The sequence below is a fragment of the Vespula pensylvanica genome, chromosome 6, assembly GCF_014466175.1.
Source record: "Vespula pensylvanica isolate Volc-1 chromosome 6, ASM1446617v1, whole genome shotgun sequence".
NCBI classification, from domain to species: Eukaryota; Metazoa; Arthropoda; class Insecta; order Hymenoptera; family Vespidae; genus Vespula; species Vespula pensylvanica.
This window is the reverse complement of record NC_057690.1, coordinates 3,632,198-3,647,197: the sequence shown is the minus strand read 5'-3', so window position 1 is coordinate 3,647,197 and position 15,000 is coordinate 3,632,198. Positions and strand designations below refer to the sequence as shown.

The window sequence follows — 15,000 nt, the reverse complement described above, 5'->3', positions numbered from 1 at the left end:
ATCTTAAAGCGATAAAATAATAATCGTGATCAGACGAAAACGTACACACACACACATATATATATATATAATAAATGATAATTAATGATCTTTTTTTCGAGATGGAATACTTTTTAATTTTTGTTTTTGTTATCGATTTGTTTTTTTTTTTTTTTTTTTTTTTTTTTTTTTTTTTTATATATATATATAACAAAATGTTGCAATATTTTTCAGAAACCGAAACGGACAAAACACCGTCCTCACCGACGCGCAGGAAACTGCCAAAAACGCCGGTATAACGAGTTATTAAATTAACATCTACACGTGACCGTCTCTCTCTCTCTTTTTCTCTTTCTCTAACTCCCACACAATGTACACTCATCCGTTAACAATAACAGTAACAATACCAATAATAACAATAACAACAACAACAAAAAGTAACAATTACCAATAACAATTTTAATTATAATAATAATAATAATAATAATAATAATAATAATAAAAATAAAAATAATATACGAACTCGTTCCGTAAACTCCAAGATAAATACAACAAATAATATATATGTATATATATATATATATTTATATATATATATGCATGTATGTGTATATATATATATATATTTATGAAAGTATATATATATATATGTATTATTAATAATAGTAACAACAATAAGAAAAATAATCGAACGAACGAACGAACAAATAGAAACCATAAAAAAATAAAGGAGAGCATAAAAAATTACAAGATAGAAAAGAAAGAAAGAAAGAAAAAAAGAAAGAAAGAAAGAAAGAAAGAAAGAAAGAAAAAAAGGATGAACGAAAGAAGGAAAGACAAAAAGCAAAAGAGTGTAAACAAAAATATAAAAATAAACAAACAAATGATTAAAAAGAGAAAAATAAAAAAAAAAAGTAAAAAAAGAAAAAAAATCAGATAAAATATAAACTGCGGCGAACGAAGATTGAAGGATAATTTACAATTCGATATATTTTGTCGATATTATTTCTATGTTCTACATATACAATACACGTTAAATCACAAATCTGCATACATACACATATGAAAATAAATTGTATAAAAATATGCAAAGATAAATGCATATACCAACACACCGACAGAACATTGTATAACGCGCGCGCGTGCGATAAGCGTTCACACATATTATAAACATACCTAAACATATACATATACATATACATATACATACTCGTAACATTATAAGATTAGAATAACGATGCGTCCTGCATGAGTGCCGGAAATATATCTTTATATGTTTTATATATTATAATTATTATATATTATATATATATATATTATAATATATAATAATATTATATGTGCTCTCTCGATCGAACCGGGAAAACGTGCATTATTTTCTCCCAATTATTGTCTTGTATTGTATATATACTATACATATGTATGTATATGTGTAATTTTTATTTTTTATTTTTCTTTTTTTCTTTTTTTCTTTTTTGAATCTTGTCTTGTGTCTTATATTTTTTACCTTATTTATTGTTCATATTTATTTATTTATTTATTTATTTTATTTATTTATTCATTCATTCATTCATTCATTCATTCATTCATAATCGACGCAAATAATTCGTATTAATATCCTCTTTAACCGGAACACGTGTCCTAACGATCGATATCCTGGAAAATTCAGCACGAAATTCCGTCTCGATGGAGCTGACCTCGTTTGCGTCTACTTCAACGAAGAAGACGCTTTTACGAATAATATTTTCACGTAAGACACGTGTACGTAAGCACATATATATGTGCATACGTGTATGTATATGTGTATGTATGTGTAGAATGAGTGTGTGCCATTTTTAACTAGCATCGAAATATACAGGCACACGATGATTATTGAAATTATCAGTTGAGGAAATAGACCGTGATTAATTTTAATAATTGTTTATTGAAAAATTAAAATACGAATACGAAAAGATTTTAATAATTATTAATAAAGCTCGATATTAAAAGAAGAATTTTTATTATTATTATTATCATCGTCGCAGCGAACGTATTGTTTAAATAATTTCTATTCTTAATACTGAAAATTTCAATTACGTTAAAAGGATACATCCTACATGTATAAGACAAATTTCTTTCCATACATTTTCTTTTCTTCGTTTTTCTTCTTAAGTATTTTTCTTTTTTCTTTTTTTTCTTTCTTTTTTTTTTTTTTTTTTTTTCTTTTTCTTTTCCTTTTCTCGATATACATATATATATATATATATATAATTCATGGACGAACGTCGTGATTAATCATTAATTACACACGATATTATTTCTGTAACGACGACAATCCAGAAAATTATTATCAGCAAAAAATTTCAGTCGAGATAGGAAACAATTTACATGTATGTATCGATTGCATATTGCAGTTTCGAATAGAATTTCTTAGGTTAAAAAAAAAAAAAAAAAAACAAACAAACAAAAAGAAAGAAAGAAAGAAAGAAAAAAGAAAGAAGATTTGTGAAAAGAATTCGAGAAAAGAATCTGTACGAATTTGTCGTGTAGGGAAATGTTTTTTCTTTTTTTCTTTTTTTAAGATAAAAAATGAAGAAAAAAAAAAAAGAAAAAAAATCCCTAAGAAATTCTTCTTCACTCGACCCGTTTCTAACTGAGGGAAGACAGAAGCTTTCGTACAATCAACCGTAGAGATGAGTCGTGCGTTGTCTCTCTCTCTCTCTCTCTCTCTCTCTCTCTCTCTCTCTCTCTCTCTCTCTCTCTCTCTCTCTCTCTCTCTCTCTCTCTCTCTATCTATCTATCTATCTATCTTTCTATCTATCTATCTATCTCTGTCTCATACACACACACGCACACACACACGCGCGCGCGTATTCTCACTCTATCACTTCGTATATCTTTCTCTCTTTCTCTTTTTGTCTCTTGTCTTGAAACTCCCTCGAATAACTTCAATGTTTTACCCAACACGGTAGCAAAGAAAGTGAGTAGAAGAGACCCGCACGACGAGTTTAGAATAAATAATTTTCAGCTTCGAGTGTGTAAGAATGTGTGTTAAATATATATATATATAAAAAAAAAAAAAAAAAGAAAGAAAAGAAATAGAAAAGAAATAAAAAAGAAATACGTATTTAAAAAAAAAATAGTCTGTAGTGTGATAATGCATATGTAATATAATGGAAAGTATAATGTTTATTTTTTATTATTTCTTTCATATATATATATATATATATATATATATATATTATTAGTTAATTATTTATTTATTTATTAAATATTTTTATTATTATTACTGTTTATTATTTTTGATAATTTTTTTTCTTCGATTATTTTTTATAAATTTATTTATGAATATAATGTTACAATATGTATAATATATAGTATAGCGCGATACGTGTCGATTATATATTTATTTACTTTTTTTTCTTTTATTTTTTATTTTTTCGATCGATGAAGAAGGAAGAGAAAAAGAGGGAGGAGGCAGAGAGAAAGAGAAAATAAATCTAGAAATTAAAAAATAATGAAAAAAAAAAAAAAAAAGAAGAAGAAGAGGAAAGAAAAAAGTTTTTAATTTACTTGAATCACAGAGCTTCGCTATGTGTCTATGTGTGTTTGTTATTAACGACAAAGAATTTGTTGCACGTTGCTCCAATGCAAAAGATAACGCGCCTGTTCGAACGAAAAAAAAACAATTAGAAAGTAAAAGGAAAAAAACAGAAAAAGAAAAAAAATCAAAAACATAATTTCAAGAATGAACAACATAATCCGTACGATCCGTATTTGCATTTTACTACATGATTACTTTTTGATACAATTTAAAAAATTACTTATTTAGATTAAATATGAAAAAGAAAAATATGGAAAAAAAAATTAGGACGACAAAAGGAAAGTATCATTTCGTGGATATTTCTAAGATCACAAATCTCTGTGTTGTAAGCGACAAAACATATTTCTATCTACGCGATTTAAAATTAAATTGAGAATTGCGAATTTTTCACTGGATATGGAGAAATTTGTGTGATTAACAAATCACAAATATATTTGTACTTGGAAAAAAAAAAAAATTATAGTATCTATTTTTATTGTGGAAATAATAAAAAAATACAGAATTAGATTTTTACTAATATTTTTCTTTTTCTTTCTTTATATATATATATATATATATATATATATATATATGTGTTGTTTTAATTAATACTTTAAGAATTTAATTTTTCAAATACAATCTAAAAATTTCTAATAGGTTCATAAACTCCATATCAATTAAACAAAAAAATAAATTTCATTGTACATACACGGTCTATACAATATATATATTTTCGATATATCAAATAATCAATATGAATTTATTAACAAATTTGAAATACATCGACGTACATTTTTTTTTTTTAAACAACCTGATATTTCCCAATCATATTTTTGAGTAGAAAGGTTTTTATCGATTTTATCGATTTTCTCCATAACATGACACACTTCACTACTTTCGCTCAGGAAAATCTAAGAAAAATTTCACGAAATAGATCAGATAAATTAAAAAAAAAGAAAAAAGAAAGAAAGAAAAAGAAAAATAAGAAGAAAGAAACAGTAACTTTAATATTAATTAAAAATGTTATAAAAAAGAAAAAAAAGAAGAAGTAGAATATTTACGAACGAAGTAAATGATAATAAAAAAAATATGAACAGAGTAAAAATATTTGATAACAATCAACAAACTTTCTTTTACACTTGAGCGTCGTGCAAATTTTCTAATACCACATTTTGCTCTTGTAAATAATGATGATGATAATAATGATGGTGATGATGATGATAATGATGATGATAATTATAATTATAATAATAACAATAATATCAACAAGCTCTTGTGCAATAATTTCTACATATGACAAAAAATATTGTCATAAATATTTTTTACGTTAGAATCACTACATTTATTTGAAAAAAAGAAAAAAAGAAATTCAATCATTTCGTATGATAATAATGATTATAATTACGACAAAAAATTTATTTTTTACATTTATTTATTTACTTATTTATTTATTTATTTGTTTACCATTACTATTATTATAAAACTCGAGCAATAAAAAAGTAAAAGCAATTTAATTATATAAAAAGTTTTCTGTTATAAATTAAAATATAAAATTAATAAAAAGATAGTTTTTCTAATTTTAATATAAATTTTTTCAATATTTTTATTACTATCTTTATTACTACTTTTATCATTATTATTATTATTATTATTATTATTATTATTATTATTATTATTATTATTATTATTATTATGCCTATCTATCTGTCTGTCTGTCTATCTGTCTGTCTATCTGTCTGTCTGCCTGTCTGTTTTTCTGTCTGTCCATGTGTTTATGGAATTAATGATAAGAAAAAAAAAACCTTAAAAGAATCGTTACTTGTTCTGTGACTATAATATATATATATATATATATATATATATATATATATATATATTAGAATGGTACAATCATTATTATAATATATACATATATATATATATACACATATATACACACACATACGAATTTCTATCTTAATTTTCGATGTTGCAAAAAAAAAAGAAATAAATAAAAACAGAACATTTAATGCAAATGAGTACATAACGTAATTAAAATATATCTACGTATTTGTGTATGTGTGTGCGTGTGTTTATGTGTGTGTGTGTGTGTGTGTGTGTGTGTGTGTGTGTGTGTGTGTGTGTGTGTGTCTATCTCTCTCTGTTAGATTTGCGTGTGACAATGTATAGATAATGAAAAAGATTAATTAATTGATTGATTGATTGATTGATTATTTGATTGATTATGATCGATAAGAAATCGTGTTTTAAACTCGAACACGAGGTAATATTAAAATGAATGTCTCTTTTAGATATATATATATATATACATTCTGCGACTATGTGAATTTTTATTTTGTAGATCTAAAAAAATAATGTATACATACATATATATATATATATATATATATATATATATATATATATATATAATAGTGTTTCCTTTTTTCGTTTTCTTTGCGAAATAAATATTTTTCATTTTAATGTTACTTCTTGAAATAAAATTAATGCGAAATTATTTATCATAGTTTATATCGGTAAAACAGAACATAAACAATGTCTACATAAATTTGCATATTTTGCAAATATAATAATAATAATAATAATAATAATAATAATAATAATGATAATGATAATAATAATCATATTCATAATCATATAGTGATGGTATATAAGAAGAAAACACTAAAATATTAATGTAAAAAACAATAATTTTTTTTGTATTTTTTGTTTGTGTTACATACAGTATATATATATATTTTTTTTTTCTTTTTCTTCCATCTTCCGGCATACGATCGCACCGATGATTTTTTCAACGAGGATAAAAAATTTGTTTGTTTAAGAAAATAATTATCATTGTGTAGAATCTTTTATAAAAATTTCGATAAATCCCTCGTTGATATTAGAAAATCTTTTGAATGGGCGATCGATAGATCGAACGCACGAGTATATTACACTAGCATAATTTCTTTTTTTTTTAATAGTTTATATAATACTTTTTCGTGTGAGAGAGAGAGAACGAATGTCACGCTTTTCACTTTTTTTTCGAAAAGGAGAGATAGAGAGAGAAATATATATATATACATATATAAAAATAAGAATAATGAAAGGACGACGAAGAAGGAAAAGGAGGAGTAATCAAACAGAACAGACAAAAAAATCAAACCAAAATTTATCGACATAGGAAACGATGAAAAATGGATAAAAAAGAAAAAGAAAAAAAAAAGATAGACAGTTGATAACATAAAGAGAAAGAACAAAAAAAAATAGAAAGAACGAAAGAAATCAAATAAAAAAGAAAAATTAATTAATTAAACAAATACATGTGGAAGTGTCAGTTGGGTGTTGCGAGTTGGGAATAACTTATGTCTTCATTTTTAATCGACAAAACGGCCATCACTCGTGTTGCAATTGTTTTTCACTTTTTTTTTTTTCTTTTATTCTTATTTTTCAATGAATTTGAAACTTGGAACGATTCTCGAGAACTTTTATCGTCTATAATAAATAATCGAATCAACAACGATCGTCTGTCGAATTTCTAATAAATCTCGCTCGCAACTTCTTCGTCGAACTCGACGAACTCGAACTCGGTTTATTGTTAGGATATTACGATTAAATAAAAGAAAAAAAATATATATATATATAATAGTCTCATTAATCGTTCGAGGAAAATTTGAAGGAAAAGAAAAAAGAAATAAAAAGAATGTCAAATGATATCGTATAACATGAAAAGGTAAGAAAAGGAAAGATAGAAAAATATATGAGGAAAAAATTATATTAAATATGGCGTCGCAAACAATACATATATATATATAAATATATATATATATATATAATAAATAAACTGAATAATCCTTCGAACATAACCGAGCTCGGGTTAGATCCGATTAATTAAAAAAAAAATAAATAAATAAGTAAAACAAAATAAAATAAAAATAAAAAAAAGAAAAACAAAAAGAAAAAAAATAAAGAATACCGTGGCACTCGATCTTTCTTAACGCAAGAAAAAAAAACAGGAATGAAAACGAAGAAACGTATAGAAAAACAAAAAAAAAAAAGAAATTTCCCTGCCACATAATGATATATAATATATACATGTATATACGTGTGTGTGTCTCTCTTCGTTCAATTCTTTCTCGACCCGAATGAATTATCCAGCTCATGCCAATTTAATAATCCTCTGTTCAACCCCTTAACCTACCCAAGCTCACCCCTATCCCCCCCCCCATTCGAAAACCATCTCCTCTCGTTTTCGGTATTTTCCAAAAATCAAAGAAAAAGTTATATCTTTTTCTCAAGAACGTGTGTACCCTATTTTCTAAAAACTCTGACACGAATCAAAACTTTGGAAACTATTTTCTATTCTCGTTTCGTCTTTTATATTTGTCACGCGTTATTATCACGGTGTGCCTCATCAATGCGTTAACCCTATACTGTGTTTCATTTGAAAGTGGTAAATACGTGTGTTTACATATATTATTAGATGTTCTCATCCCTTTTTCACGTCTTATTTATGTCTTTACCTCACCACCGAATATATATTTATATAAAATTTTTTTCATATACATATACATGTATATATATATATATATATGATCCTTTAATATTTATATATGTATATATATATATATATATATATATATATATATATATACGTGCACGTATACTAACAGGGTGTCTCAATAGATTCTCGATTATTTCCACGAAAAAGAAATTATGAATTATAATATATATTCTTCATTGTATTTCTCTACACGTTACTCCTTTTACTTTTTTCTTTCACTGCGAGGTATGATGTTAAACAAAAAAAAAAAAAACACAAAAAAAAAAAAAAGAAAGAAAGAAAGAACTTTCAACAAAATTGAAAATCGTATGATTGTAACAAACAATGTTACGGATACATATCGTTTTAATCATTATGATTAAAATTGAATAGGATCGAGTAAAATTGAAGACGCCCTGTGTAATCGACTCACAACTATTTACCTATCACCACCTAACATCCCCTATTTAAAAACCTTCATGTGTTATCCATGTGTAAAAGAACAAAATAATGAAAAGAAAAAATAGAGAGAAAAAAAAAAACGAAGCACGCACTAAGTTAAAGAGACATAAAGAGATATAGACCCGCTGACGAAAAAGAGCAAAGAAAATTGAAAATGTAAGTTTGTAAATGTTGAACCAGTTTAGTATACTTGGTCCTCCACGCTATACTCTCTCCCAACTGGCACGATTCTAGTTGTACATTTTTTAGAGAATCTTTTTCCCTTTCTATCTTTCTTTCTTTCATTTTTATTCAAACTTACGTCGACCTTCCACGTCCAACCCTTAACCACTACTCTTAACGACCCACCCTTAACCTCCCACCCTCTTTCGAGTTAGCCCCTGAGTTTACAAACACATACACACGCGCGCACACATACACGCATACACACGTACTATATGCATACTTATGTGTTGTTGTTATGTATATTTATTGTACATATACTCAAGCAGAAACAACAAACATCTTCGTTCTGTCGTACTACGTCCGCCATTTTGTAATTTTAGTGATGGCCGATTTGTAGCGTTTCACCTGATGTTCGTTTCCTCTCTCTTTATCTTTCTTTCTCTCTCTCTCTCTCTCTCTCTCTCTCTCTCTCTCTCTCTCTCTCTCTCTCTCTCTCTTTCTCTCTCTCTTTCTCTCTCTTTTTCTCTTTCTCTTTCCTCCCTTTTTCTTCTTTGTCTAACTATTTTTCTAATTCTTCTATGCCTGTCTGTCTGTACTTCGTCCCTTTTTCATTTCTTTTTTCTTTTTTTAATACGTCTCTAATATTTTTTACTTAATTGTATTTTGATCTTTTTTTTCTTTCTTTGCGAACACAAACGAATTCGACACGAGACCAAACCAAACGTCCGGATTATTTTTTTTTTTTTTTTTATTAACTCGAATGAACGATTAATTAATCAATTAAATAAATAAGGCATGAATCGTTATAATTTTAATCGATTGATATTGTACAACGATCGGTGTAATTTTTCATTATAATAATCATCATTTTTCACGTGCAATAATTGATGTTGTAATGAAAAAAGAAAGAATTGCATCATTGAAAATTATAACGTATCGTATTATAATTAAAATATTATAATGAAAAATTATAATTGAAAAAGAAAAAAATTTGAAGGACGTTCGGTGAATAACACTCTTTCCTGGTACACGTTTATTGTTTAATGGAATATGAAATTTTTGTGAGAAGACGAACATATTCTAAAACAAAGTTACCAGGAAGAAGTGTGTAGAATCTTAGAAAAAAAAAATAAAGAATAAAAAAAAGCAAGTATAGCGCTATAAGCTTACGCGGCTCTTCTTCGGCTTTAAGGAGCGCACGGTGTCGATATATTCTCGATCATAAATCGATGTTCACTTTTAATGGTGTCATAAGACGTGTGATAATATATATTTTAAGGAATTTGTCCCCATAGCTTTAAACGACATAGAAATAAAGTTAACGACATAACGTATTGACGTATCGGCGTGTACACGTACGTACTCGCACTTCGTAAATCATGTTTTATGTCGGAACTAAAAAAGAAAAATTATTCACTAGTCTAGTATGAAAAAAAAAAAGAAAAAAGAAAATTATTAAAAATGAAGATTAAATTGAAAAATCGAAAATTAATAAAAAAAATCAAATAAGTAAATAAAGTAAGCAAAATAATGCGTTTTTTTGAGTAAACTCACGAACGATCCAAACATTTTTAAATGAAAACGCCCAAGCGTTTTGTCTTTAATCTATAGGGGATATAAATTATTAGAAAAAAAAAAATGAAAAATAGAATATAAATCCGAAGAGAAAAGTCGAAAGAAAATGGTAAACTTGAAAAACGCATTTTTTTCGGTGCCTCGTGAACGGCCAAAATTTGTATAAAAAGGAAAAAAGAAAAAAGAAACTTAAGAAAAACGAGCATCTTGTTTTTCCTTATCTGGAAGAATGGGAAAATTATCGAACGAGAAAAAGAAATGAAAAGTAGGAAAATTCCTAGAACGTTTTTTGTTCCGCTTAAACTTAAATTAAAAACTTCTTATTTGCATGGACGCTATACGAAGAACCAGATGCTCGGTTCCAGAGTTGAATAAAAAAAAAAAAGAAAGAAAAAAAGAAAAAGAATGAAATAGAAAAGGAATAAATAACGCTGCGCGCTCGTAGTTGACATAAAAAAAAAAGAAACAATAAATAAATAAATAAATAAATAAATAAATAAATAAAGAGAAAAAGAAAGAAAGAAATCAGAAAGGAAGGAGCGAAAAAAAGAAAGAAAGAAAGAAAGAAAGAAGGGAAGGAAGGAAGAAAGAAAGAAAAAGAAAAAAGAAAAATGGCCGACGCTGTATATAAGGCCGAGGAAGTGTCGCCGATCATCTGATATGCATATGTATTTACTTACCTCTCGCTTGCGTAGTTTTCCCAAGTGTCTAACACAAACAAACAAAAAAAAATTAAAACAAACAAACAAACAAACAAATGTTTTTTAACCAAAACAATCCTACACCAAAAAAAAAAAAAAAAAAAAAAATAAAACAAAAAATAATATAATACAATAATGTCGTCCAGTACAGTCTGGGAAAACGGAACGCGGAAAAATAATAATAATGATAATGATAATAATAAAAATAAAAAATACAAATGAAAATGAAAGCAAGAAACAAAGGATAGACGATTTATGTTTTTCGCTAAGAAACTAAAGAAAAATATGGGAAAGAGAGAGAGAGAGAGAGAGAGATATAAGAAGACAACGGTATAATAAAGATGGCTGCTTTTGTGACCACGTGAGGAAGAAAAGAACTCGAAGATCATGGAAATTTATGGAGAAGCTGAGAAGGTTCTTTTGGGAAAAGTCGAAGAGGATTAAGCGAAGAAGATATAAATCGTCCATCATTAGCATATCGTTAATAGAAAATCTAAACGAAAGTAAGAAAAAAAAAGAAAGAAAAAAGAGAAAAAAAAAGATAGAAGACAAAATCGTTGAAAAAAAAAAAGAAAGAAAGAAAGAAAAAAGACGTTTTTCTTGACTGTATATTCACAACTGTACTCTATCACAGACAACTTCCCCCACCACTCCACCAGACCACTCGATCCTTCATTTAAATCACCATATAACTTAGTTAGCTACGCCACGCTGATGAATCCTGTAATTAGAATTCAAACGAACACGTAGTGAAGTCCCAATAGAAAGAAAGAAAAACAAGGACAACAAAAAAGATCTAAAATTACTTCCATTCTTATCTTCTCCAATCTCATTATTACCTGCTTTTGCATGAGCGAATGATCAGAGTCCCCATATATATATATATATATATATATATATATATATATATATATATATCCCTATTCTTTTTTTCAATCTTTTTTCTTCCATGACAATAGATATACTAGAGACAATTAGTTATTATAGTTTTAGATAATAGATTACGAGAGACAAGACAATTGAAAATGATATTTAACTATTATTTTAACTGGCTTGTCTTGAAGAAGAAAGAAAAAAGAAAAAAAAGGAAACATAAAAAATGTCAGAGAAAAAAGAATGACCGCATTCATAATTTGCATGTCTATTTAAAAGTGATAAACAAAATACACTAAAAGTTTAATATCGTACAATCGATATCTTGTAATAATATTTCGCAATAATATCTTATAATCGATATCTAATAATAATATCTCTGTAATAGTATTGTCGGTCGAAAACGATCGCCTTTGTTTTTCTTTCTTCTTTCTTCTTCTTTATTTTCTTTCTTTCCTTTCTCTTTTTTTTTCTTTTTTTTTTTTTTTTTTTGAATAAAAAAATCCTATGAGCGAAATTTCTAACAGAAAAAAAAAAAAAAGAAAAGAAAAGAAAGAAGAAAAGGAAGAAAAGAAAAAAAAAATCACGGTCTCTCTGTATTTGATGCTGATTCAAAACATTTTTAGGAACAAATCGCAAAAGAGAGACAAGTGACCGGCCGTGTCCAGATTCAAGTATCCTATGAGAACGAACGTAAAGAGCTGATCGTCTCAGTATTCACTGCTGATGAATTATGTGCCAGAGAAGATACTGGTTACGGAACGTTACCCGAAGCATATGCCAAGTTGATCCTAGTCCCAGCTTGGTACGTTCAACATACGATACGGTACGATTTATCATTCCAAATGACAAAACCGTAATACGTTTTGTTAAATATATATGTGTATTTAGAACAAGAGAAAGAGAGAGAGAGAGAGAGAATGAGATAATGAAAGAGAGAAAGAGAGAGAGAGAGAGAGAGAGAGAGAGAGACAGAGATAGAAAAAGGAAAAAGAAAAAAAATTACTAAAAAAATTTAATTAAACCATATTCGTTTTCTATATTGATCCATTTAGCGATCAAGCCACGTTGAAAACTGTGGTGGCTGAGCCAACCCAAAATCCAATATGGAATTCAACCTTATTGTTTCCTGGTGTTGACGGTGAAAGTCTAATGGATAGAGCGATCGAAGTATCTCTTTGGGATTATTGTCCTGAGGGTGATAACGTTTTTCTCGGTGAATGTACGGTTGATTTACAAAAAGCATTGGAAAATGATCGTGCCGTTTGGTAAGTGTCGATTAATCTCTTTTTCTAATTTGTTTTTTTTTTTTTTTTTTTTTTTTTTTTTTTTTTTAATTTGTTTTCTTTACACTTTTCTCTTTTATTTGTAACTTAAACACAAATGAATGAATGAATTTATATATATATATATATAATTATATAATAATAATAATAATAATAGTAATTTTGGATTGATTTAGGTATCGATTGGAGGATCCACGAGGTCTTCGTTCTGGTAAATCGCCATATTGTTCGCCACGCGGTTCATTGTCGATGGAAGTCGCACAAAGATTCTTAAGAAAGAACGAACTACGTGAGAGAAGTTACAGCGACGATACACAGAGCGACAGCGGAAGCCCTGAACTTTGTTTCTTACATCCCGATCATGCTTGGCACGTAAATTCGAGACGTGGCTCCAGCCAGTCGGAACAACTCGAAGTCGAGCCCTATGAACTTAATAGGGATTACAGTAGATCTTTGCCTGGAAGTCGTCGAAGTAGTTTCCAAAGTCAATGTGGAACTGATAGTAAACGTAAGTGCGTCAAAAGTTTCTCTTATATTTTCTTGACTTTTTATTCTTAACCATTCCATTCATAAAAAGAAATTATTAACTAGCCGAATCAACGGACTCGTTAAATAATTAATTATCCGATCGATAAATTAAACTAGTTGAATTATAAATTTAATAAATATCATTGATTATCTAATCCATAGAAAATGTTCGTTATATTGTTCGACTAATCGATAATTGATCAGTAATCACGTGAAATAATGAATTAATTGATTAAGTAGACTCCTCAGATTATTCGACTATCTTAATCTATAGATCATTGACGTCAAATCTTAATCCATAGACAATGTCGAATCATTGATCGGATTATCTTAATCCATAGACTCGTCAAATCATTGCGCGTATTAATCCATAGACTTTCTCAAATTATTGACCGTCTTAATCCATGGACTCGTCAAATCATTGACCATATTAATTCGTGATCTCCTAAAATAATTAACTAGCTGATTCATAGATACGTCAAATCAATGATCGTCCTGATCCTAATAGTATCATCAAATGTTTTGATTGATTACAATTGATCCATTTGATTGATACAATTGATCTCGTCGATTTAATCAGAATTATTACTGTTAATAATATCAAAAACAAATATCAATAAATAATATCATTAACATCAAGAAAATGTTCTATTAATTTTCATCGTTCTAGGTGGAAGTATGGGTGAGGCAGATATGCCGATCGTCGTACATTATAATCGCGAACGACGACGTAGCTCTTGCACGAGACAGATGAGAGATCCTGAAGAAATATTAGAAGGCCTTCGTACTTTGAAAGCCGCTAAGGGTGAATTAAACAGAACTATGAGTCTTACCGGAGATAAAAGACGCGGAAGCCGTGAGTATAAACGTGTGTTTTCAATCGACCATCATTTTGTCTAATCGTCGTCTGCCTGCATCTCACTCGCTCGTCTCTTTCATTCTTTATCGGAATTATTTTCTTTTTTTATTTTCACTCTCTCTCTCTCTCTCTCTCTCTCTATATATATATATATATATATATATATATATTTCTCTCATTTTTTCTCTCTCTTTCTCTTATTGTCTATTCATTTCGTTATTTCTTTTTCTTTTTTTTTTTTTTAATATCTGTATATGTATATGTATATATGTATCTCTCTTACTCTCTCTCTCTCTCTCTCTCTCTCTATCTATCTCTCTTTCTCTCTCTCTTTTTCTGTGCATCGTCACTATGTTGATCGTCGTCAAACAATATCATCGAATACTCAACATCTCAATTATTTATCTCTCGAATCAACAACACTCGTAAGTTCGAACCATCGTCACAAATCAATCTGGAAAAATATCTATCGAATCTCAAATGCTATT

The 15,000-nt window shown here is 27.8% G+C and overlaps 1 protein-coding gene across 8 annotated transcripts in view; it reads left to right on the top strand.

Moving 5' to 3' along the window:
- Positions 1-15,000, top strand: part of LOC122629795 (regulating synaptic membrane exocytosis protein 2) — an 82,457-nt gene that overhangs the window by 56,305 nt on the left and 11,152 nt on the right. For 4 of the 8 annotated variants that reach the window (XM_043813578.1, XM_043813576.1, XM_043813577.1 and 1 more), the window contains exons 14-18: positions 214-272; positions 12,466-12,665; positions 12,895-13,107; positions 13,302-13,633; positions 14,324-14,521. In XM_043813578.1, coding sequence (XP_043669513.1) covers positions 214-272; positions 12,466-12,665; positions 12,895-13,107; positions 13,302-13,633; positions 14,324-14,521 — 1,002 coding nt within the window. The remainder of the gene's footprint in view (positions 1-213; positions 273-12,465; positions 12,666-12,894; positions 13,108-13,301; positions 13,634-14,323; positions 14,522-15,000) is intronic. The other 4 variants (XM_043813579.1, XM_043813582.1, XM_043813583.1 and 1 more) reach the window with 2 other exon arrangements.